Raw genomic sequence first — 26289 nt, 5'->3', positions numbered from 1 at the left:
GATTGGCTTCCATCCGATTAGCTGTTCTGATTTAATTTATTGCAAATTCCAGAATTATTTCACAATAAAGTAAGTATGAAAGGAAGAGTTCACAGAATTGAAGACAAAGTCACTGATAAACCTCCAAATAAGCTCGGAACCATGTTGACTTGGTGACAGGCATTGTTTTTGTCTTTGCACTATTAAGACTTTAGAGATGCAGTGCGGAAACAGGCCCTGCAGCCCACCGAGCCCGTTCTGCCCAGCAATCCGATACACTAACACTATCCTACACACTAGGGACAATTTACAATTTTGTACCAAAGCCAATTAACCCACAAACCTGCACAAACCTCCCACAAGTCTTTGGAGTGTGGGTGAAACCGGAGCATCTGGAGAAAACCCATGCAGTCCATAGGGAGGATGTACAAGCTCTGTACAGACAGCACCTTTAGTCAGGATCGAACCTGCGTCTCCAGCAGACTAAGGCAGTAACTCTACTGCTGTGCCACTGTGCCACCCCTATGCTCCCGTTTCCTTTCAATTTTACAGGATGAGGGAGACGTTTACAAAATAGAATTATATTAATTCTGACTTCACTTAAACTGATTATTGTGTATTTCGAAAATCTATCAACCCATTTTCCACTATCAAATCTAGAGTCGAGAGTTCAATTATCATATGTACCAGCAATGCACAGTGTACAAATCCTGCTTACTGCAGCTTTGCAGGCCCGTTAATGCAGTAACCTACCAATAAATATATCATAATCAATAAATCAATAAATTAACATTGATACTAGGTAACTAATTACTTAGGGGTGAGCAGAGACTCAATTCTCTGAATCGGATGATGTGTTTAGGGGTGGTGATGGTGTTGAACGCTGAGCTGTAGTCGATAAACAACAGCCTGATGTATGTGTTCTTACTGTTCATATGATCCAGTGCAGAGTAAAGAGCCAGTAATATTGCATCCCCGATAGATCTGTGTGGTGGTCGGCAAATTAAAGTGGGTCTAGTTCTTTAAAACAGACCTCTCGAAGCAGTTAATCACCACAGGTTTTTGCACTACTGCTCAGCAGTCATTCTTCTTCTTACTCTTCCTCTTTTACTCTTACTCACGTTACTCCTGGTCACTGTTTAATTTGCGCTATTAATGCATCCAATAAACCTTTGATTACAGGTATTTTTTTTAAATCCCAAGCACTTTATTTATTAAGCACAAGTCTATTGCACGAATAATCCATGCTTTAAATGAAATGTTTCCTCATAACAGTCCTACATTTACAACAAATAATATGGAAATAACCAAATCTGAACTGGAAAGAGATGCTGGGGCAATAGTGTCCAGTCAAAGCAGAACAATAAACAATAAATGAAGAATACTATTCGAGCCATCACTCTGAAACCCCACTTCATTGTTACACAAGTGTCTTCCGCAACCTCCCACTCTCCAAACTGGTCCCTTTCCTGTCTCATTAGAATTAGAATTAGAATTACCTTTATTGTCATTCAGACCTTACGGTCTGACCGAAATTTCGTGCCTGCAGTCATACATACAATAATACAATAATAAACAACAATAAACACAAATTAACATCCACCACAGTGAGTCCTCCAAGCACCTCCTCACTGTGGTGGAGGCAAAAATCTTAGGGCTGCAGTCTCTTCCCTCCTCTTCTCCCTCTGCGCTGAGGCGATACCCCACAGGGCGATGGTACAAACAGTCCCACGGCTCACCGAACCCCGCAAACGGGCCGGCTCAAACACCGCGGCCCGGGGTGGTCGAAGCTGCCGCCCTCCAGTCCAGCGTACGCAGCCGCTGGCCCGCGGCTGAACCCCGGACTCAGGTCACCGCCGCCAGAAGTCATACAGTGTGGAAATAGGCCCTTCGGCCCAACTTGCCCACATCGATCAACATGTCCAATCTACACTGGTCCCATCTGCCTGCCTATTTAGCCTATCCCTCTAAACCAATCCTATCCATGTACCTCCATTCCTCCTCTATCCATGTACCTGTTTAAATTGTTCTTAAACATTGCAATAGTACCTTCAACTACCCCCTCCGGCAACTCATTCCATGCACCCACCACCCTTTGTGTTGAAACAGTTACCCAACAGGTTCCTTTAAAATATATTCCCCCTCACCTTAGACCCATGTCCTCAGGTTCTTGATTCCCCTATTCTGGGCAAGAGACTGTGCGTTAACGCGATCCTCACACCATTTTGTACACCTGTAGAAGATCATCCCTCATCCTCCAGCGCTACAAGGAGTAGAGGCCTCGCCTGCTCACGGTGTGTAGACCTCTCCCTATAGCTCAGGCCCTCGAATCCTGGCAACATCCTCATAAAGCTCCTCTGCACCCTTTCCAACTTGACAACTTCTTTCCTATTTTTCACTTGGCATTTTTCTTTTGCATGACGAACTGATTCAGATGTATACTGATTATACCCTGAATACTTCCACAGGGTCACACAGCTAGTTACACCTTTCTGTATGAGCTTAGTTGGGAAGAATTTCTGATCATCATATTATTAGCACAGATATTTCTTATTTTCCCCATATTAATGCACTTCACCTCCCTGCACACCAATCTCTCTGCATGTTTTTGTGTTGCATGGCGAAGCGACAACAGACTACCAAGAGAGGCGGTATTAACAAAAATACATCTGAGATGCATTAAAGAGGAGCATCTGGCAAGTTTAGCACAAGAGGAAATTTATGTTTTTGCAAAATGACTTGGGTTTTTATGTCCTGTTATCGATTATAATATACTCACAAATTGTTTGTGTGTGCCATGATGGTAATAGAGTGGGTCTTTAAAAAATAAATTAAATAGCCTTGACCTCTCTGTGACATCATATTGACCACAATTTTTGAATTAGTGCTACAAGTGGGATATCCTAGCCTGCATCAAGAGTGGCGTCAGAACAGCATTTAAATATTGCAATTTCTATAGTCTCTGGAAAGAAATGAAATCTGCTGTTGGAAACAAAATCCCAAGGGTAAACAACCTAACTGCAATTATCTCAAGAAGCCAAATCCAACGTCAGTATAGATTATTTTTATCTCGTGAAACTTCACTCATTACTGACTCCCCAAACGTCAAAGCATCAGATTATATTCAGCACAGAAAGTTATCAAGAGACCATGGACATACCTGAATAAGGGAGGCAGCTGCTGGGATCTGCCGATTAAAATGCTTCTGTCGCTGCTTCTGCTGAACCTTGAGAGCAAACCCCGAACCGAGAATCCCCTGGGATGGCAGAAGAGAAATAAAATCAAACTTGTGTAGGTAGGAATGGTTTACACTGAAGATAGACACAAAATGCTGGAGTAACTCAGCGGGTCAGGCAGCATCTCTGGAGAGAAGGAATGGGTGACGTTCGGGTCAAGACCCTTCTTCAGACAGATTAAATTAGTTTTCCCGGTAGAGTATCCCAGAGTATTTTAGAGATACAGCATAGAAACCAGCCCTTCACCCCACCGAGTCTTCGCTGAGACCAGTGATTAGTCCGTATACTAGTTCTATCCAACACACAAGGGACAATTTCCAGAAACAAATTAACCTACAAACCTGCACATCCTTGGAATGTGGGAGGAAACCGGAGCTTCTGGAGAAAACCCATGTGGTCACCGGGAGAACATTCAAACTCCACACAGACTGCACCCGTATTCAGGATCGAACCCGGGTTTCTGGAACTTATGCCCCTGTCCCACTTAGGAAACATTAGGAAGCCGGTTTTGAATTGTTTGAAATAATCGCCGGAACATAGAAGAAGCGGAAACTACTTTTGACCACTAGGGTGACTGACAAAAACCTCCGGGAACATCCGGAAACCTCCGGGAACCACACGGAAACCTTGGGTGGGGCGCAAAGTCTCCAGAGGTTTCCGTTCAGGTTTCCTAAGTGGGACATGGGCATAAAGGAGATATTCACATATTTGTTATCAGGAGGTTCATATCCATTTTTCCTGGATAACAAGGTCAGAGTGAAATTGAAAATGTCCTCACAAAACAAGACAAATTTCACCGTATCTTTGTACATATGATAATAATAATCTAAACTATATTGTTTCTTTTTGCTTCATTACAGGAATTAATGAATAGATGGAGCAACACATAATTCTTGTTTCAAGTGACCAGAGCAGTAAACTGATAGTTAAATTCAGGCAAACACTTACCGCAGGAAGAGCGAAGAAAGAAATTGCGAACACGGAGAAGCATGAAGCAATGGTTCTGCCGATCCAAGTCTGTGGAACCTTATCCCCATATCCAATTGTTGTAACAGTTACCTGTTGAGGAAAAGACCAGCTTGTGAATGTTAAAGCTATTGTAAAGGAATATTCTGCCGCTGCAAAATATAGTAGTGGAGTAGCTTAGTTTTAGTTTAGGGATACAGTGTAGAAACAGGCCATTCGGCCCACTGGAATAACTAAAAATATTCTGACATTCAAGGTCGAAATGAAGACAATATACCCACAATCTCCATACATGCGAGATTCATGGTGAATACCACAATCCATGCACCCACAGATAATCTCTCTTGCTAACCAATGGATCTGACGCAAGAACAGAATCATGGCCCCCTGTATTGAGGGGGGGATGGACAGAATGGAGAGGCAGGAAATCAGGAAACTCAGCTTTCAATCCGGTTTGAAAAAACAAAGTGTGCCAATAGAATATCAGATTTGGAATCAGGTTCCCATTCACAGTCAGTTGAAGGAAAGGCTACCACATTGCCTGGTGAATGGGTGGGAGGGTAGATGCCAAGTGGGTGGGAAGGACTACGAGTCCCTGGGTGAGCGGGAAGGATGGTGGTGTCATTTTGGGTGGTTGATTGATAGGTTGTTGGATGGATGGCTTGGCTGGTAGTTTGTGAAATGGATGGGTATGCTGGCGGGTTGTCAGGAGAGTGGGCATGCAGGTTGGTTGGTGAGCAGAGACAGTGCAGAATATTTTGCAATGGGTAAGGAATTGAGAGGTCAGTATCAGAGGGATATTTGTTGCAGGTATGGTACGGGAAGGTTAGAAGTTTTGAGTGTTGGGGAAATCCAGTGGGCTCACGGGCAAATTATTGATCATGATACCATTGGAATGACAAAGATTGGGGGTCAAAGACATTGGGATTGAGAGTCCAGAAGAATTGGCCATATGTGGAGAGATCAATGAGTCTGAAGGAGACTGCTGTCTCTAGAGGGAAGCGAGCAGTCATCAGGCAACTAAATCACCCCATCACCAACTATAGAGCAGTTCTGACCTGCCATCGACCTCATTGGAGATCCTCAAACTATCTTCAATCAGACTTTACTGGGCTTTAACTTGCACTAAACGTTATTCCCTTGAACTTGATCATGTATTTGCGCACTGTGGACGGCTTGATTGTAATCATGAATAGTCCTTCCACTGACTGGGTAGCACGTAACAAAAAGGCCTTTCGTATCTTGGTACGCAAGACAATAATAAAACTAAGTTTAAACTAAATGGACCTAAACTGAGCTAAATAGAACTAAACTGAACCAATCGAGACAAAACTAAAATGAAGGGATTGGATTGCTTGGAGGTATTTGCTAGCTGCAGAGGTTAGTAGACTTACCCGGGATAAGAGAGATGGAGAGGAACAACTTTGCTTCTCAAACGCTAAAGCAGTTCAGGAAAAGTACTCGAAATGTGTTTAAACCGAAGATAGACACCAAAAGCTGGAGTAACTCAGCGGGACAGGCAGCATCTCTGGATTCTGCTTCCAGTCTGAAGAAGGGTCTCGACCCGAAACGTCAGCCATTCCTTCTTTCCAGAGATGCTGCAGTCACTATTCCTGCTGAGTGACTGCAGTTTTTTGTGTCTATCTTCAGGAAAAGCACTCATCTCTTCCATGTGGAAGTCCTTGGCACCATTTTAGTGATCATCTCGTTATGAAGTTGAATGAAGGAGAAGAAAGTGATCCATAGGCAGAATCACTAAAATAATTAAATGAGGCCCCACCTTCAACCTGGAGCCATTTGCTTATATCTGTCCTGCCATGCCTTCATCTATGGTGCATATTAGTGGGTTTGATCTGGTACGGGATTTTTGTTATCCGCTCAACAGCCAACATCCACTCAACAGCTCTTTGGGAATTGACGTAGATCATTTACTGCTACGACTAGTTCATTCCCTGCAGCCTGACAATTATTTTCTGTTTCATTACAATTCCAGCTCCCTTTTGAAAATTACTCTTGAACGCTCTTCCTCCACCACTCATTTCAGATCATAGCTCGCTGCATAAAAACACGCCTCTGGTATTTCTAGCAAACCTGTGTTGCATTACTGCTGTCTTATCTGACTGTGAAGACTGGGTCCCTGCAGCCGAAAAGAGAATATGTCATCATTTTTAAAGCTAATAAATCATGCCTCAGCCTCCTGAGTTGTGAAGAGAATAATTCAATTTTCCCCTCTCTCTCGGCAACCAAAGTCCCTGAACCCGTCTCTGTAAATCTGCTGTACCCCCATGCTAATGCCTTTGCATTCTTCTAAAATGTGAGGTCCAAAATTGAAATATAAGCAAAGAAGTTGACTTTGAGACCTTCCAGTACATCCGGCATGTGGACTTTGGACTTTTTCATTTGTAAATGGCACCAAAATATGACGACGGGTGCATGAATTTCACTGTGCAGTGCATTCATTAGAATAAAGCACCGTTGGCCCATTGATTTTAAAAGTTATCAGCTAAGATGAGGAAATGCCTTTTTTTTCTAAAGATAAGGACCCTAATACAATTTTTTTTAAGGTTTGTGTATGTGAACTGTTCAGTATCTCTATTCCCGAACACTTTTTAAAAATGACTTTATTGGGGACAAGTGTCTGGCAGCAGCAACTGAAAAAACTCAGCATTTGATGATCATTGAAGGTGTCACGTATTCTATAAACAGCTGCCTCCGAATAAAAATTGAGCATCTGAGCCAGGGATGCTTAATGGTAGCTTTGCCTCTGGAGTTAATTGCAAAGGAGGTGCAGAAGCTGGGGGGGGGGGGGGGGGGGTGTTGTAGGGAATGCTTGTTGGTGGGGGTTAGATAGGATCGGCCACAATCATAAAGGTTCACGAAGACACAATGAAACAGTATCTGAGGTATACAGCTCCCATTCCACACTGAAAAAAAAAGATATTCCTTTGTTTGAAATCAGATACTTAACAAGTTCACACAGGTAAAAGCCTTGTTAAGGATTTCTTTTACTCTCTCTCTCCTCTTACTGCGGCGATGATTAGGAGAACAATGAAACGGAGCACAGCTGGGTAGCATGTGCCTGAACAAAAGTAGAAAGGATTAGAAATGTGAAGTCGCACGGCAGCGCGATAGTGATGTAAAGGAAAAGCTTCAGCTTTCAGACCTGGAGGCAGAGCCACTGACTCTTACCAACGCACAGATGTCCCCTCTTCAAAGATAACACAGCTTTATCAATAATTCACCAATGCACATCCTTGGTTTCCATCTGAAGTGCAACCAGGTGTCTTATTGCTGTATTGCACTGATTCATTGAAGGGAAAAAAAGCCCGCACTATAATCGGTGGGCTTATCATCAAATAAAGCCCTTTGCTGTACTGCAGGCTTCAACAAAGCATCGTGTTACTCCTGCAGAAGAAATCGGAAATGCTTTAAGCTCGAGTGGAGGGAAAGATGGAATAAAAGCTTCCATTAATGTCACGAGCAGCATTTATAAACTGCAGCTGCGGGAATGGCTCTTACATTTTTAATTTTCTTTTTTTGAACCATTCTTTTTTTTAATAATGTGATGTACAAAGATGGCATGAAGCAAACAGATGCGAACAGATGCGAACCTTTGCTTTGCCATAACCCGCAGTCTTCATTCTACTGTAGATTTTTCCCTCAGCATAGGTTTACAAGGTTAATTCCCGGGATGGCGGGACTGTCATATGCTGAGAGAATGGAGCGGCCGGGCCTGTATACTCTGGAGTTTAGAAGGATGAGAGGGTATCTTATTGAAACATATAAGATTATTAAGGGTTTGGACACGCTAGAGGCAAGAAACATGTTCCCGATGTTGGGGGAGTCCAGAACCACAGTTTAAGAATAAGGGGTAAACCATTTAGAACGGTGACGAGGGAACACTTTTTCTCACAGAGAGTTGTGAGTCTGTGGAATTCTCCGCCTCAGGGAATTGGAGGCCAGTTCTCTGGATACTTTCAAGAGAGAGGTAGATAGGGCTCTTAAAGATAGCGGAGTCAGGGGATATGGGGAGAAGGCAGGAACAGGGTACTGATTGGGGATGATCAGCCATGATCCCATTGAAAGGCGGAGCTGGCTCGAAGGGCCAAATGGCCTACTCCTGCACCTATTGCCTATTATCTATTGTCTATTGAGATCTCTATTCACATCATGCAATAGCCCTTTCACAGTATTATCGATTTGATGTGTCCAATTATTAAAATGGGGTATACTTTGTGTCACCTGATAAGAGGAGGGTAAAAACCATTGTTGGAATGAAGGATGGATGATGAGAGGGTGGAAGGGGTGGGTGGCGCGACTCACTTCGCAGCGGCCTCTGCAGTCCGTCTGTCTTTTTTTATTTTTTTCTCGTTTAAATGTAGTTATAATGTTTTTTTTTAAATTGAGTATGTGTGTGGGGGGCGGGGGGTGTGAGGGGGGGGGGGTGGGGGAAACTTTTAAATCTTTCCCCTGCACGGAGAACCCGACCTTTCCTCTGTCGGGTCTCCATTGTCGTTGGGGCCTAGCACCGTGGAGCGGCCTCCAACCGGAACGACCTGGGGCTCCAGTCGCGGAGCCTGCGGACTTACTTACCATCGTGGAGCTGGCCGAGTTCGGAGCGGGAGGAGCGGTGGTGGCGCGCTGCTGCGACCCGACCCTGGAGATTCGGAGGCTCCAACCGCAGGTCTGGTGGACAGTGACACCGGGAGCCCGCGGGTCCCTGCTGGGAGACCGCTTTTCTGGGCTTCCGCAGCGGCGACTTTCCCGCCCGAGTTGCGGGGTTGAAGAGTACCTGGAGCAGGGCCTTACATCGCCCGGCGCAGCTTTAACTGCCGTGGGACTTGCTAGCGCCCGCCGGGGGCTCCAACACCAAGACCCGGAGCGCGGCCTTGCATCGCCCGGCGCGGCTTTAATGGCCGCGGGACACTTACCATCGCCCGCCGGGGACTTTGACTGTGACATCGGGAGGAGTGCAGGGGAGAGATAAGACTTTGCCTTCCATCACAGTGAGGAGGAGATTCACTCTGATGGATGTTTGTGTAAATTGTGTTGTGTCTTGGTTCTTTTTCTTGTATGTGTGACTGCAGAAACCAGATTTCGTTTGAACCTCAAGAGGTTCAAATGATAATAAATAAATTGTATTGTATTGTATTGTATTGTATTGTTGTATTGTATTGTATTAAGTGGGGTTGAGGGAAGGCGGTACGAAAGGCCGCAGAAAATGAAGGGGGGGGGGCGCCAGGATCAAAGCGGGACCCAACAGGGGGCTGCCTGCTGCCTCTTGCAGTGACAGGCCTGGTTCACCACTGCAAGGAACTAGACTGTTCTAATGACTTTTTGTAACTTTGTCGGCATCAGAAACGTGGCGACTATTGGTGTCCAGCCTAGGTGAGGTCTACTGTTTGATTATACCGGATTGCATACAAAAGCAAATAATTTCACAGTTCCTGGGTACATGACACAATAAAGTATCATTGAATCATTGAATTGAATCATTGCATTGAAGTTACTGAATATATGACATTCTAAGGGGATAATATAATTAGTTTCACTGAATCACCAAGAGCACATTAACTCAGTGCGAAAGTGTTATTTATCTGAATTTTTTATTGGCACTAGGAAAGATTTACACCTAATGACCTCTGCAGTCTCAATAATAGGTAGAGAATGAGAGAAAAATATGAAGAGAGAAAAAATGATTTAAGCCATCTATGAAGGGTCGTGGACAAAAGGACATTATGCAACCAGTATGGCCAAGAATGACTTCTCTTTTCATGATTCAATAAAATCCACATTGTTTACAACACACTGTCATACAGTCATAGCTCCCACATGATATTGGTCGTAACTCATGTGAACTGTTTTTTGATTAAATTTGATAAATCAAGATATGTCTTTTCAATTTCAATTCATGGGTCATGGCCATTGCAGACTGAATCAATAATTCAAATGTTTAGGAAGGAACTGCAGGTTTACACCGTAGATAGACACAAAATGCTGGAGTAACTCAGCGGGATAGGGAGCATCTCTGGAGAGAAGGAATGGGTGACGTTTCAGGTCGAGATCCTTCAGACTCAATCTGAATATCACAACAATCAATAATTCAAATAGCAGTATCAAGCTGCTGACAACAGATAAACAAATGTACTTCAGATACTTTCACACCATTGATGTTTTTTTCAAATTAATAAACAAAGATTGGAAACTGGTGGGATTACTGATGAAATTATCTTGTGATTTTATAAGGAAGACAAACTATAGATAATGTTCAGTGACACCAAACTCAATATTTATCTCCAAGTATCTCCATACTATAACATGGACATTGTCCTGTGTAAAATAATGTCAGTAAACCTATGTCAGTGCAGTGAAGTAAATCTGATTATCCATGTATAACCTAGCACCTAACGCTGGTTAATAAGAAACAACATTGGGGTTTATATTGTAAAAGATATGTGATGTTACTCAATTCTTTCCTAAGCCAATTAATTTAAAATTCTTGAACTCACTCCCTACTTTCTCCACAAGTACTGCAGCAATTTATTTGTAGGCCTCACAACCAACTTGTCAAGGGTACTTGAGAAAGTTCCTTAATGCTGGCCTTTTCAGCAAGGTTTACATCCTCTGCATTTTAATTAAAAGGGCATATTTAGTTTGATTTATCAAATTTAAATTGTTGCTTTATTATTATGCTTCCAAAAACTGTTACCTTTCTCACTATCTCTTCCTCTCACAAAGTTTCAAGGTGGAGCTTGATACTCTACCTTTAATTAAAAGCTGTAAGAGATCTTCCACAAATGGTACCCTTAAAACTTTAAGTGGTACTTCAGGATCAAATCAACCTATTCCTATCCACTGAAAATAGACACAAAATGCTGGAGTAACTCAGCGGGACAGGCAGCATCTCTGGAGAGGAATGGATGGCGTTTCGGGTTGAGACCCTTCTTCGGACACTCCCGCTATTCCTATCCACTGTCCCATCTCCCATGATGAGGTGAGGCTCAACAATAAGGTTTGTAAATCTAAATCTAAAGGATGACATTGTGTGTCACAACCCAAAGACATGCAGGTTGTGCGGTTCATTGGCCATTGTAAATTGTCGCTGATTATTGGTGAGTGGAAGAATCTGGAACAAGTTGATGGGAATGTGGGGAGAATAAATTGGAATTCATGTAGGATTAGTGTACATAGGTGCTTGATGATCGGCATGGACTCGATGGACTGAAGGGCCTATTTCTGTGCTGAGTCTATAAAAAGCATATATCAATAATCCTTTTTATATTATTTATTTGGGGGGATCTTATAGAGGTGTACAAAATCATGAGAGGAATAGATCGGGTAGTCGCTCTGGGTAGTCTCTTGCCCAGAGTAGGGGAATCGAGAACCAGAGGACATAGGTTTAAGGTGAAGCGGGAAAGATTTACTGAGAACCTGAAGGGTTAACTTTTTCACACAAATGGTGGTGGGTGTATGGAATGAGCTGCCGGAGGAGGTAGTTGAGGCAGGTACTATCCAACGTTTAACAAAAACATATAGACCGATACATGGATAGGACAGGTAGGACAGGTTTAGATGGATATGGACCAAACAGGCAGATGGGACTAGCGTAAATGGGGAAAGTTGGGCAAAAGGGCCTGTTACCATACTGTTTGACTCTGTGACTAATACTCATCCTTCTGCTATAGGATAATCAAACAAATGCTTTATTCACAGTAACTGTTAAGCAAGCCACGGCCTGCAGCACAAATAAGAGATTCAGGCTGTAGTAACGTTATAACATTTGTTTAAAAGTGATTCATTTATGATTATTCTACCTGAGTATGAAATATTAGCAGGTATATATATATATTTTAAAACAGCAAGGGTTTTTAAGATCATATAAATAATACTAAAAACATTGGTAAATAATCTGTGGACCTTTATGGAGGTAGAATGTAATGATGGAGGATAATGAGTAACAGAACTAACATAGAAACATTTTACATCAGTTTTCATAAACAATGGGGGCATGAGAAAGTTAGTGTTGTAGAACAGAATGCGGGACATTGTTAGAAGTTATGGTGGAGAGGAACTTGTTATAATAAGATTACCAGAACTCAAGGCTAGTGTGTCAATGAGTCCAATAGTGTACACCTTTCACCATTGAATGGTTGGAAAGAAGAGAGCAGAGGGTCTCAGCACAATCTTCTATCTTCTAGAAATCTAAATATTGCAGCAGAACTAGAAAGGAGAGTCCCAACCCAATTGTTTCCTATCCATGTCCTTCAGAGTTGCTGCCTTACCTACTGAGTTTAGTTTAGTGTAGTTTAGAGATATAGTGCAGTCCACACTGAGACTCACTGAGTCCGCATTGGCCAGGGATCACCCCACACACTAGCACCATCCTACACACTAGGGACAATTTACAATTTTTACTGAAGCCATTTAACCTACAAAGCTGTACATCTTTGGAGTGTGGGAGGAAACCGGAGCACCCAGAGAAAACCCACGCGGTCACAAGGAGAACGTACAAACTCCATACAGACAGCACCCATAATCAGAACCGAACCTGGGTCTCTGGCACTGTAAGGCAGCAACCCTGGTGCTGCCCTACTGCACACCCAGTGTGTTCTATGCAAGATTCTAGCATCTGCACTTCCTTTTATCAGCAGTTGAGGTTCTATATTTGTCGACAAGAAAAGTGAAGTAACAATAGATTGTTGGCCAAGCAGGATTCATATTTTCTCCAAGCATATGCAGATGATTTAGAAGAACAATTATAAAATCCGCTGACATCACATTAATTGGATTTTTGTTAACTCCGCAAAGATGATTTCAAAAGATTTTGGGAAGTGATAAGCGTTTTACAATAAGATGACAGATAAATGCTGGATAATACATTTTGGGAGTGGAAAAAAGGAAATGGGAGCATTCCGATTGAGAAAATGATAGGGTGAATAAGAACAGAGACAGAAAGTAAAAGTACAAGAATATGATACATAAAGTGGTTCTGAGCAGAAACATCAATAAAATAAGACAAAATGACCAAAGCATTTTAAACTGAGGAGTTTGTACACGGTATGAATAATGAATTTATACCAGAACAAATTGTTATGTGGAATGACTGTGTTTATCTTCCCTGGAGCAGAGGAGGATCTGATTAACATGCACAAAATTATGAAAGATATAAGTGGGAGAGATAGTAAGACACTTTTCGCAAGGCCATAGGTTTAAGATAAAGAATAAGAGGGAGCAGGGGAGGAATTTTTCACAGAGGTAGTTGAAGTCTGAAGCATAATGCTTCAGAGAGTGGTGGAGGCAGGTACAGTTCCATCACTGATTTTTCAGCAACTGGTGGTCTGGAGATTCCCTTAATCTGGAAAAACTGTGAAAGTGCACTTGAAATTGCCCCCCTCACCTCCTCCCCTCTTCCCCCGGACGTCCGCTCAAAAATGTGGCACCTAGGCCAGGTGAGGCGGCCGATCTAGACCTGATCGGGACTTCCGCGCCGATCGGCTGGTCAAATTTGCCCCTTGCGTCCTTGCCGACTTCCCAGGCTAACTTTGCGGGCCCATATATTGGCTTCGTGGCGGCCAAGGTGGACGGTTCCAGTACGAGTGGACTCCTTTCAGAGTCCATGACCTCTGTTGTTCTGGCAAAAGAGATAATCCAGAAAGGCTCTGGAACCAAGGGTGCCAGAAAACTGGTGGTGGACCTGTACTCAAAAGACATTTAAAAAGCATCTGGATGAGCACATGAATATCCAAGGCATAGAAGGCTACAAACCATGTGCAGGTAAATGGGATGAGTACACATAGGCACTTGATGGACATGGTGGGCTAAAGGGCCTGTTTCTGTGCTGTATGAGGCTACGATGTCTTGGGTAAAACACAGTTGAAGAATAGTTGTGAATCTCATGACTTTCGAAGGATGACCCCTTGTGATTTCTCGTGTGAGACCATTTTTGTGACACGTGCCACTGCATGGACCACGATGCTGCTGGTCTGTAATGGGATGATGGCAACATATCAGTGGCATTAAGAGCATCTGTTATCTGCAGACAATTCACATTCAGCATTATGGAACTCATTGCAGGAAAGATTTGATGCGTACTGTATTGACTAACCAGGACAACATCTGCAGTGAGAAGGAGTGTGTAGCAAGGAACTACAGGTGCTGGTTTACACCGAAGATAAACACAAAATGCTGGTGTAACTCAGCGGGACAGGCAACATCTCTGGAGGGAAGAGATAAGAAGCGTTTTCTTCAGTTTGTAGAAGGGTCTCGACCCGAAACATCGCCCGTTCCGTCTCTCCAGAGATGCTGCCTGTCCCGTTGAGTTACTCCAGCACTTTGTGTTTATCTATAATGAGAATCCCACTTACGATGGCAGGCTTCAGAGACCAGCAAGATTTGAATGGCAGGAAACAAGGGTCAATTTAACAGTATAAAGGACCTACAAAAAGTCAATTAAAAAAAGGAATATTCCCTCTGGCCAGTTCATGATCAGCAGTCAGCAATTTTAAAGTAGTCATTTGGGAGGAGAGAATGGGTGGACATAAATTCCTTACCACAAGAGTTGACTGAGGAGAGACAATTGTAATCTTTTGAAGGTGAACTGGCTAAATATTTGAAACAAAGGAAGATAACAAGGTATGAAGAGAGAGCAGAGCAGTGGGATTAGTATCGGATTACTTCAGCAGTAAGTCAACAAGCACATGATGCGCCGAATGGCTAAGCCTTCATGTTGAATTACTAAAGTTCTAAGGCACGTTGCATCTTCCTAATGGAATATTAAATTGATGAAGCAATAGGCTGATATATTAGAAGCATTTGGTATGCTTAGCAGCGATTTGATGAGTATTTGTTCAGGCAGTTTACACTGCCGTAGAGCACTAAGTAACCTTAATGTCAAATCGGTTGGTTATACCAAAGAGACAAATTTCACTTCTGGCCACTATAAATCAGGGCCCGGCATTGCTTACAAAGATCCACGTCACGTAAGGCAGACGTTGGGTTCTGTGCAATACCTCGTTGGAACAGACAGCACAAGTTTCTCATTAACCTTCCCAGATATCAATCAGAAAATTGTAACAGGAGAAGACAAGCGTTGTAGCTGAGCAGAAAATTACAGGAGTGCTTCGAACTGAAAACATCAGATACTAATTATCCTTGGCCCCTATTACAGTTTTTTTTTTACAGTCCATTTCCTTATCGGGTCGTATTGCTAAAGTAATTTCCAGTTCCCAAATGGCTCCGCTAAGCGGAGAGTTTCCCACTTAGAAACACTTACCACACCCCACCACAGGGCATCTGCATAGCTGCCAAACTGCTGGGCGCCATTGTCATCCACCGCATCCTTTTCAGCCAGATACACAAAGTAGGAGGAAAAGATCAAGCCCAGGAACCCAATGTACAGGGTGGTGATCAGCTCCTATTCAAAGACAAAAATAACAATAAAATTAAACAAAGTCGCTCATCTTGCAGAGCCGCTGCCTCACAGAGCTAGAGATCCGGGTTCGATCCTGTCCTCGGGCACTACCTGGGTGGGATTTGCACCTTCTCCTGGTGACCCCGTGGGTTTTCTTCCGCTCCACATCCCTTGGACGTGTGGGTTTCTAGCTTATTTTGCCCCTGTACACCTTTAGTGTGCAGGGAGTGTGGAGTAGATGATGAAGTGGGATAAAATTGAACCAGTGTGAAGGGGGCATCGATGGTCAGCGTGGACTTGCTTGGCTGTAGGGCCTGTTTCCATGTTGTATCTTTAAACTTTAAACATGATGAATGTTCCTCACAGCAGTTCACCGTATAGCAGAGGAATGCTTTATGCTAGTGAGGGACATATTGGGTAGATGCAAAGAGTTACCGTGCCCAGCGTAGGGGAATCCTATTGAATCTTTCCCCCTCACCTTTAGAATGTATTGTTGGGATTTTTTAAATATCATTTTTTAAATTTCTATTTGTTTTCCCTATGTTCAATACTCAGTATCAAAGTTTGATGTTGAATTCTTCCCAGCCTTTGTTCTATTTATTTGTCAATCCTTAAACCTCACTGGTTAAGTTGTTCCATTGGCATAATTGTCCGAGATGTCCTACTTCCACTTCACAACTCATTTTTCAATAACTTTGATTAGTAAGGGTGTCAGGGGTTATGGGGAGAAGGCAGGAGAATGGGGTTGAGAAGGAAAGATAGATCAGCCATGCTTGTAAGGCGGAGGAGACTTGATGGGCTGAATGGCCTAATTCTGCTCCTACCACTTATGAACTTATAGACACAGAGAAAAAAGATTGCTGTAAAACGTCCGACTGAACAAATACCCCGTGTGGCAATCTGCTCCAGTAAATACCAGTCTATTATCATTTTCTCGCTGTTAAAATTAATCCACTTGATCTCCATAGTAAAAGGCAACATATGAATTGGAATGAGTGCATTCAGTAGTAAACGTAACAGCTTGACCTGCTCTGCCAGTTATCTTAAGAGCATGAAACGGGAAACAAGAACTGACTGAGATGACGGGGGCAGGAGCTGATGAAAGTTTCTGTCACGCTAGATTAGGTGAGATGAAGACTTTGATGGAAGCCAGCTGTCTTTCTGATTTATTGTTTAAATTAGCTCCTGGAACACGAAGCCAGATTTGCCCACCTGCCGATGAATAAAGACAACCGATCCCAGTAGTCTCCAGGTGCCGCCCTGCCGATCGACATGCAGCATTCGGAGGATCTGCAGAAACCGAATGCCCCTGGAAGAGAAGAAAAGCAAAGGAATCACTTATCAGCTCTTTGTGTAACAGAATAAGCCGCGTCCAGTGGCATAATCTTGGTCATTAAACTTTAAATCAAGGCTTTGATGCTGAAAGCAGTAACAAGTTTGAAATCGGGATCAAGTCTGATCTTCAGGCAGAGTCTTGGAACATTTTCGACTTTAGAGATACAGTGTGGAAACAGGCCCTTCAGCCCACCCACGTCCACAAAGGCCAACGATCACCCCGTACACTAGCGCTATCCTACACACTAGGAACAAGTTACAATTTACAGACGCCAATGAACCTGCAAACCTGCACGTCTTTGGAATTGGGTGGAAACCGGAGCACCGGGAGAAAACCCACGCGGTCCCAGGACTTCATGAGCCAACTGCAAGGGTTCTCTTTTTATTTCTACAGTTTGGAAACTGAATTCAAATTCTCAATGTGTAATAGTGACACTGGAATTCACTTTCTCTGAACCAATTGTTGGGATATCTGGATAAATGGTGATTAACATGAGATGGCATCAGTGAGACCCAAGGTTTTGACGACCAGTATATCTGATTTTTCAAGGGTCTGAAGAAGGGTCTCGGCCTGAAACGTTACCCATTCCTTCTCTCCAGAGATGCTGCCGGTCCCACTGAATGACTCTGGTATTTTGTGTCTTGCTGATTTTTGAATGGTGGCATTTATCAAATTTTTTATGTGGACTATGTGGATGATGTGGACTATATCAGCTGTTGGGAACTCGTTGTGAGTTCTGGGCACTAACATAAGTGCTTGCTCTCCACATACAGATCACAAGCACAGTACCCCATGCAGCATTACTACATGCAGAGTAAGAATGAAGGGTACAAAATAAATTGGGGGGGGGGGGGGGGTGAATAGTTCACGTTTAACTCTTGTAATATCAAATTGAAGCAGAAAATGGACACAGGTTTCCTGTTGACTCTTCCCACCACAGATGGTGATAGACTGCGAGAGGCCATTCGCAACTGCAGGAGAACAAGTTGGACCTTGACACTGAGCTATGAGGCCTCTCCAAATGGGATAGCATGATTTAAATGGAAATTTCCTGACTCCGCATTGCTTGTGAACATGAGATGGCTTCAGTGAGACTAAAGGTTTTGAATTACCCACCCTAAATATTACAACTGCATTGTTTAAATGGATGGATTATCAGGTTGGAATCCCAGGTATGAAGGTTACAGGAGGAGTAAGGATCAAGATTTGTTTTTTGGAAGTAGAAACACATAAAATTATCTCTTTCCTCATTTGGGAATATTAATAAGCCTAGATGTGCTGACAATGAGTATAAATATGAAACAAAACTAGACGAAAACATCCTGTGTGAAATCAGGAAATGCATTGCAGACAGGGATAGACCAGAGGAAGCGTTAACTAATAATATAATTTCTGGCAAGATAAACAGTTGATATTAAACTTGCTCAACCTACCTGATGGCTGATGTTGCGAAGACTTGCCCATTTGAACCCACACAGAGGACTATGACTGAAGCCACCACCACTATGAGATCTGTCAGGTTCAGAAACAAGTTGCAGAAATTTAGCATTCATCACAGAGCCTACAAAGCTGCCCTTCCTCTTTGCCTCTCCCCCCCCCCCCCCCCCCCCCCCCCCCCCCCCCCCGCCCCCACACCCAAAACAAAATCAATGGCAATGATTGAGATGGGATGTGAAAAAAAGGCAGCAGGAACTTTCACATGGGGAATATGAAGTACAATCATATCTGTCCACCACCAAATATATTTTCATTCTTCTGTGCAATACAATCTGCCTCAGAGGGCGGTGGAGGCCGGTTCTCTGGATACGTTCAAGAGAGGGCTAGATAGGGCTCTTAAAGATATTGGAGTCGGGGGATATGGGGAGAAGGCAGGAACGGGGTACTGATTGGGGATGATCAGCCATGATCACATTGAATGGCGGTGCTGACTCGAAGGGCCGAATGGCCTACTCCTGCACCTATTGTCTATTGTCTATTGTCTAACATCTTTACACATCTGTTGTGCTGCGGCAAGTAAGAATTTCATTGCTCAATTTCGGGACATGAGATATTAATTGACTTGATATTAATGGTCTGCAACAGACTTCTGCTGGTGTGGCTCTGAATACAACGAGTTATTTATGTAAGGAGTTACACATGAGCCGGACCTGCTCTTTGCTTGTGTTAAGGTAACTGGTTGCTGTACAGCACGTCCTCACAAGGGGTCTCCAAATCTCAGCGAGAGAAGCCATCCCACTTGAACATAAAGGAAAAAGGACTATGGCAAAAATGGATAGCAGCAGTGAATGGGATTAATTGGATTGTTCTCTGTTATTTGCATCGGCCAAATGCTTTTCCCCCATGTTGTGTGATGGAGCCACTCGGTACCATTCAAAAGGTTTTTTGTGAGTTTCTTTTGCAGGTTTTAAGCCCACGCCGACCATCGATCCACCCGTTCACACGGGTTCTATGTTATCCCACTTTCGCATCAACTCCCTACACACCAGGGGCAATTTATAGAGGCCTATTAACCTGCAAACCCACACGCCTTTGGCATGTGGGAGGAAACCAGAGCACCTGGTCACAGGGAGAACGTGCTAACTCCACACAGCCAGCACTCAAGGTCAGGTTTGAACCTGGGTCTCTGGCGCTGTGAGGTAGTAGCTCTCCCAGCTGTACCAATGTGCCAACCTAAATCATAACTTTCAATATCATAACATGCAATGTTAAAAAAATAAATCATATTTCTCCAGAGTCATTTACTTTAAGTCTACTACTCTTATTACTTCTCTTCAGTGCCAGAAAAGCTTTTTCCTTACTCTTTAAAATGCTTCAGAATTATGAGCACCTGCATTAAATCACCCTTGAAATCTCCAATCTTCAGGGGAAATTGGAATTTCTTCAATCTTGCCACGTATCTAACATCTTGAGTTCCTGGTAACTACCTCTTCTGCATCCTAGTAAGGGTCTTGACATCATTTCTAAAATGTGATGGGCAGAAAACTACACAGTACTTCAGGTTAATGTTTAACCTGGTCTACTAGTTGGAACGGCAACACAGCAGTTAGTACCGCTGCCTAACAGCTCCAGGGACCTGCGGACAATCCTGGCATCGGATGGATTGACACAAAGTATGGAGTAATTCAACAGGCGGTGTCTGTGTGAAGTTTGTGCGGCCTCTCTGTGAACATCTGGGTTTCCGCTGGGTACCTGAAGGCAGGTTCATTAGCTACTACAAATTATCTCTTGGTGTAGGATATTGGCAAAGAGAATTAAAAAATGAGTTTTTGGGTATGTGCGAGAGAAAGTAAGTTGGAGGGATGCAGGGAAACAAGGAGGGGGGATGGGACTAATGGGGAGGCTGAATAGTCCTTCTGTGTCATTATCAGTCTTCTGCCCTCGGGCACCATAAAGTGATACAGTGTGGAAACAGGCCCTCGGCCCAACTTGCCCACACTGACCAACATGCCCCATCTACACTAGTCCCACCTGCCTGCTTTTGGCCCATATCCCACTAAACCTACCCTATCCATGTACCTACCTACATGTTACGATAGTAGCTGCCTCAACTACCTCCTCCGGCAGCTCGTATCATTCACCCACCATCCTTTGTGCGAAAAAGCTACCCCTCAGGTTCCTGTTAAATCTTCCCCCCCTCACCTTAAACCTCTGTGTTCTGGTTCTGGATCTCCCTACTCTGGGCAAGAGATTTTATGCTTTAACCCAGTGGCTCTTAACCTTTTTGGTATCAGTACCCGCATACGCGAACAAAATACTGGATGTGATATGTACCTTTGTTAGGCTGCTAAACATGAGCTCAACAAATTGATATGTTATTTGTGTCCCCTTCATGACCCCTGGCAAAACCCCAAACGACCCCCCCATAGGGGGTCACGACCCCCAGGTTAAGAACCACTGCTTTCACCTGATCTATTCCTCTCAGGACTTTGAACACCTCCAACATTGCAATGAATAGCCAAACAATGTGGTTTATATTCTCCTCACAGATTGCACCCAGGGAAGGGTTGACTAAATGACAGAGAATCCCAGGCAGAATATAACTGATCAGTCGCTCACCGATGATGGAGATGGGCTTCCTGACAAAGCGGAGCCTTCCCCAAAATCCAACATATTTACTGCGGCAGCCAGCTGACCATAGTCGGACGATGTACTCGATTCCAAAAAATACCACTAATACAATCTCCTGTTGAAGAAACAAAGAAGATGGACAGTCAATCCAAATGGCGCAAGATTTGTACAAGAAACTTCTCTTTGACTGTTAAATTCTGTGCAATGAAAGACTGGTGCAACAATGCTATGGCAATGGATAATCTGAAACTAAAGAGAGAAAGGTGGAAACTCTCAGCAAGTCTATACTTTGAGATTGGATCCCAAGTCTTGCTCTGCTGGGTCTTTCCGACGTTTTTAGCATCAGCAGCGTTACGCTGGCATGAGGTACAATTTGGGAGTGGGTATGTTATCCACACAGGCCCGTGTTCTCCCCTATAAGACTGCAGGAATTTCCCTCCACAGATGCAGCTTGGCTTGCTGAGTTCTTCCAGTACTTTGTTTTAGCCCATGATTCCAGCATCTGTAGTCTCCTGTGTTGCTATATTCAGTTTTATTTGCTACTAGGGTCACGGAGCCAGAGGGTCACATGTCACAGAACAGGTCCTTCAGCTCACCTTGTCCATGCTGAGCAAGATGGCCATGAACCCTTGACTCATTGGCCTGCGTTTGACCCATATCCCACTAAACATTTCCTGTGCATTTACCTGTCCAAATGTATTTGAAAAGTTGCAATTGTAACTGCCTCAACTACTTCTTCTGACAGCTTACTCCAAAAATCAACTGCCCCCCATGTGAAATCTTGGAGGATTGGGAAGTATTTGTGCATTTGCACATCTTTTCAGAAAGTGCAGATAATTGTGGACGCAGGCCAGACCATCACACATGCCAACCTCCCCTCCATTGACACCAACTACACTTATAGCTGCTTCAGCAAGGCCACCAGCATAATCAAGAACAAGTCTCACCCTGGACACTCCCCCTTCTTCCCTTCTCCCATCATGCAAGACGTACAGAAGTGTGAAAATGCACACCTCCAGATTCCCCTCCCTCTTCCCAGCTCTTCCACAAGCTTACTGTCTCTGCCTCTTCCTTTCTTCCCCCCCCCCCCCACCCCCCGACATCAGTCTGAAGAAGGGTCTCGACCTGAAACGTCACCTATTCCTTCTCTCCATAGATGCTGCCTCACCTGCTGAGTTTCTCCAGCATTTTTGTCTACCTCCAGATTCAGGGACAGATTCTTCCCAGCTGTTATCAGGCAACTGAACCATCCCATCGCCAACAGAAAACAATCTTGAGCTACCATCTACCTCTTGGGGATGCTCGAACTATCTTTAAACAGACTTTACTGGACTTTATCTAGCACTAAATGTTATTCCCTTTATTGTATCTGTACAGTGTGGACGGCTCGATTGTAATCAGGTATAGTCTTTCTGCCGACTGGTTAGCGCGCAACAAAAAGCTTTTCATTGTACCTCGGTACACGTGACAATAAACTAATCTAATCTAAACTTTGTGATGTTTCGCATAAGAAGCAAAGTGCCTTTTCTTCCTGCTTTGGGTCTGGCAAGTCAGTTCATTATTGAGAAGACTTTGTGATAGACAGAGGGAGATGGAATATACTCCTGTATTGGAAATCAATTCTCATTTTAAATTGCAGTGAATGGTTTGGATCATGTACTTGTTTTCCAATCTTGATGTGGGCCTTTGTGCTTAACTTAGAACTTCCCTAGTGTGGAGTTGAGAAGTAGAAATATATAGGCTTTAGAAGCTGGTGGTCACATACCACCACTCAAAATTGCCTGTAACCAAGCCAAGTGATTATCCAGCTCATATCCAGGCAAGGTAGAATTTGCCAGTCAAAAACCAATACTGTCCTTACACTAACTAAGAGTCAAAGCCAGAGGTACATTTCTAGCCTTCTGCAATCCATACGCTAACGCTTCCGTTTCTGAGGATGGGTACTGACCCGAAACATCACCTCTTCACTTTCTCCAGAGATGCTGCCTGACCTGCTGAGTTACTCCAGCATTTTACCTCTGTCTTTGGTATAAACCAGCATCTGCAGTTCCTTTTTATTACTAATGCTTTTTCATTCCTTATCAGTACGTGATCACTTATGAATACCCCAATCTGTTAAGAAATATATGAAAATAAAGCAGTATCGCTCGACTGCTACCGACAGCTCGGCTCAAATTTCTCCCCATCCCCACTACCGCCCCCAGACCCTCCGCTTCATTTGTCACTGCAGATGTTGCTCTCTTTTTTAACAATGCCTTATATAAAAGCTTGAAGGTTCAAGATGAAATCTTGTTTAAAAAAACACAGCCAATGCCAAACTACTGGTTAGGAGGAACTGTCGAATGTGAGTTTCATTAACTTGAAACAGAGAAAACAGATGGGCGGCAGAGTAGCACAGTGGTAGAGTTGCTGCCGTACAGCACTAGAGACCCTGGTTCAAAACCGACAACTTGTGCTGTCTGTAGGAAGTTTGTACGTTCTCCCCGTGACCATGGGGGTTTCTCTCCAGGTGCTCCAGTTTCCTCCCATTGGCTTCAGTAAAAATTCTAAATTGTCCTCAGAGTGTAGAATAGTGCTAGTGAATGGGTGATCGCTGGTCAGTACGAACTCGGTTATCCAAAGGGCTTGATTCAGCGCAGTATCTCTAAAGCCAAATGTCTAAAGAACACCATTAGAGCAGTGGTTGTAGGGCAGTGAGATTAGGTCATTTGTAGCTCTAGAAACACCAAAGGAATTGTCAGCATCAGACCTCGGCACTGGGCACGTCAACTGCATAAGACTAAACAAAACATTTGAGAACCAAACTAATGCTGAATTAACTGTTTGGTCACGCACAGACAAGCTGGCACAAGTTTGGGTAAAGGCCTGACAACAAATTTCAATGAATAATATTTATGCTTAGGGAATCAATCATGAAGTCGGTATAAAAGTCTTCTTTAAGTGTTTATCAAGTTATTTAATTGACAAGTTAATTAGCGTTCATGGACAGATGGTAGTCTCCTTGCTGCTTAATAAAGGGATCCTTTGATTGGATCCCAACAAGGAACCGCCTTTCACACTGGAATTCACTGGCGACTCTTCCCACTCGATATTCCTAATTTTAAGTCTTTCTCTCTGTCGAACCCACATGTCTCTGCCAAATAATAAGTTGGACTTTGAACTAGATTTGTCAAAGCTGGAAGCTTCGTCAGTGTCACACCTCTTCAGAGATCTTAATCAAGAAGGGAAGGAAAATACTCTTATTTTCATGATATATTTTTTCCATGTGTACAGCTTGTAAACCAAGGCATTGTCAAATATGTAAATGTGCACTGTCAGCAAGACAAAGCACAAGACAAGTAGGCAATGGTTACTGTCTTTGAATTCCTAACTCTACATGGAGACAAGCTAAGTGTGCATCGATCAATCTTGCTGGAGACTAAAATGACTAAGAGGAGAGGGCTAGTCGGCTGAGTGCCAGGCGCCATTATTCACGTCTGATGTTTAAATAAAGGACCACTGACCCCAACGAGACCTCAGATATTCATGGGAGGTCAAAGGTGAAAGTGCACAAGCTGTTCTTCGTGGCTGTACAAAACCAATCCAGGTAACCATTGGCAACGAGAACATGCCCCCTGGTGACTGCTTGATATCAGAAAGTATTTTCTTCTTAGTTCCTTTGCCTGAATGCAAACAGCTTTTCAGTTTAATAAATAGCTTGTTGCTACAGTTGAGTACATTTATTAAGGTTCGACCCCGAGCAGATAATGTTACCAAAGTGTGAGACAATAAAAGGATGTTTTCAAAAGCACAGATCTGCAAATCCTAACTGGAATTTACAGCTGCAAATTCTAACTGGCGACTGCATATGGACAGGAGAATCGATGAAGAAAAATACTGCATCTAACAATTGATAATCATAAGAAGGCACATTGAACGATCCAAACAACACACATGTCAAGGCAGTATGAGTCGCGGTTAAGGGATTACTGTGCTCCAAAGATTACAGTGCAGCCGTCTCATTAAACGTTAACCCCAATAATATAAGCAGCTCCAAAGGCTTTTAGCCTCTGGTGGAGGGAGATTTTATCTTTGCACGAGAATTCTAGATCACAATTCTCTGCCAAGAATCCTTATCTGGGATCTTGGCGATGCACCATATGAGTTAAATAAGCTAAGTATGGATTAAAAAAATATATATATATAATGAATGTCATAATTCAGCTCTCCACAACAACTTGCGCAACCTTAATGAAGATAAAAACAGAAGTTCACAAAAGTTATTTATTGAGTTTAAATCTTTTCATAAAGAGAACACGACTCTACAGACATGTATAAGTCACAAATCAGATCAGACCTAAGTACCCTAATTAGAGTCAATTATTATTTTTCTCCAGCTAGTCATTCATTTAATTCCTCTGTGCTGTGGAGTACTTGACTACATTTTGAGCTAAAGAAAAGATCTGGAGTTTATGCTCGATGCTACTCCTCACTGAAAGGGAAGATTTCCCCAGTTTATGTTCATGTAAAGCTTTGTACCTTTTGACAGAGGCAAGGTGAGAAGCAGTGGAGGGAGATGAACCACTTTGCATCCTGAGTAAAGCAATTACACAGGAATGAGTGAAGGCCATTCGCCCTGTATATCACACATTGCCATTTGGTTCATGGCTGTTGCTTAGTTTAGTTTAGAAAAACAGCACGGAAACAGGCCCTTCGGCCCACCGAGTCCGCGCTGATCAGCGATCATCCCATACCCAAGCACTGTGCTGCACACTAGAGACAATTTACAGTCTTTACCGGCCAATTAACCTACGAACCTGTACTTCTTTGGAGAATGGGAGGAAACTGGAGCACCCGGGGAAAACCCACGCCGTGACGGGGAGAACGTACAAACTCTGTACGGACAGCACCCGAAGGCAGGATTGAACCCGGGTCTCTGGTGCTGTGAGGCAGCAACTCTACCGCTGCACCATCGTTGTGTCCCTCACTTTTTTCTTTACCTGTTTTTCTTTAGGGGGTGTCTTCACTTAAAAATAAACCATCAGTCCATCTTTTTAAATGTCACCCATTCAGGAAAGTCTGTTCTCTATTTTCATTACTTTCTGAGAGACAACATTTCTCCTCTTTGAACCCTGAATGGCTGCATTCCAATTGTAAGATAGTGAAATATAAATTAATTCTGGATCATATCGCTACAAACACAGTACAGTGTGAGTCTGAAGAAGGGTCTCGACCCGAAACATCAACTATTCTTTTCCTCCAGAGATGCTGCCTGGCCCACTGAGTTATTCCAGCATTTTGGGTCTATCTACAGT

General features: G+C 43.3%; 1 protein-coding gene across 1 annotated transcript in view; it reads right to left on the bottom strand.

Annotated features, from left to right (window-relative positions):
- The window catches only part of kcnq1 (potassium voltage-gated channel subfamily Q member 1), a 654391-nt gene that overhangs the window by 452647 nt on the left and 175455 nt on the right, over positions 1–26289 (bottom strand). Inside the window, exons 4-9 of the mRNA XM_033039179.1 lie at positions 20984–21110; positions 18361–18439; positions 16804–16900; positions 15454–15594; positions 4164–4274; positions 3140–3235 (exon numbers count right to left, since the gene is read on the bottom strand). Coding sequence (XP_032895070.1) covers positions 3140–3235; positions 4164–4274; positions 15454–15594; positions 16804–16900; positions 18361–18439; positions 20984–21110 — 651 coding nt within the window. The remainder of the gene's footprint in view (positions 1–3139; positions 3236–4163; positions 4275–15453; positions 15595–16803; positions 16901–18360; positions 18440–20983; positions 21111–26289) is intronic.

The sequence above is a fragment of the Amblyraja radiata genome, chromosome 20, assembly GCF_010909765.2.
Source record: "Amblyraja radiata isolate CabotCenter1 chromosome 20, sAmbRad1.1.pri, whole genome shotgun sequence".
Classification (NCBI taxonomy): domain Eukaryota; kingdom Metazoa; phylum Chordata; class Chondrichthyes; order Rajiformes; family Rajidae; genus Amblyraja; species Amblyraja radiata.
The sequence above is the reverse complement of the archived record's forward strand: the minus strand, read 5'-3'. Positions and strand labels throughout refer to the sequence as shown.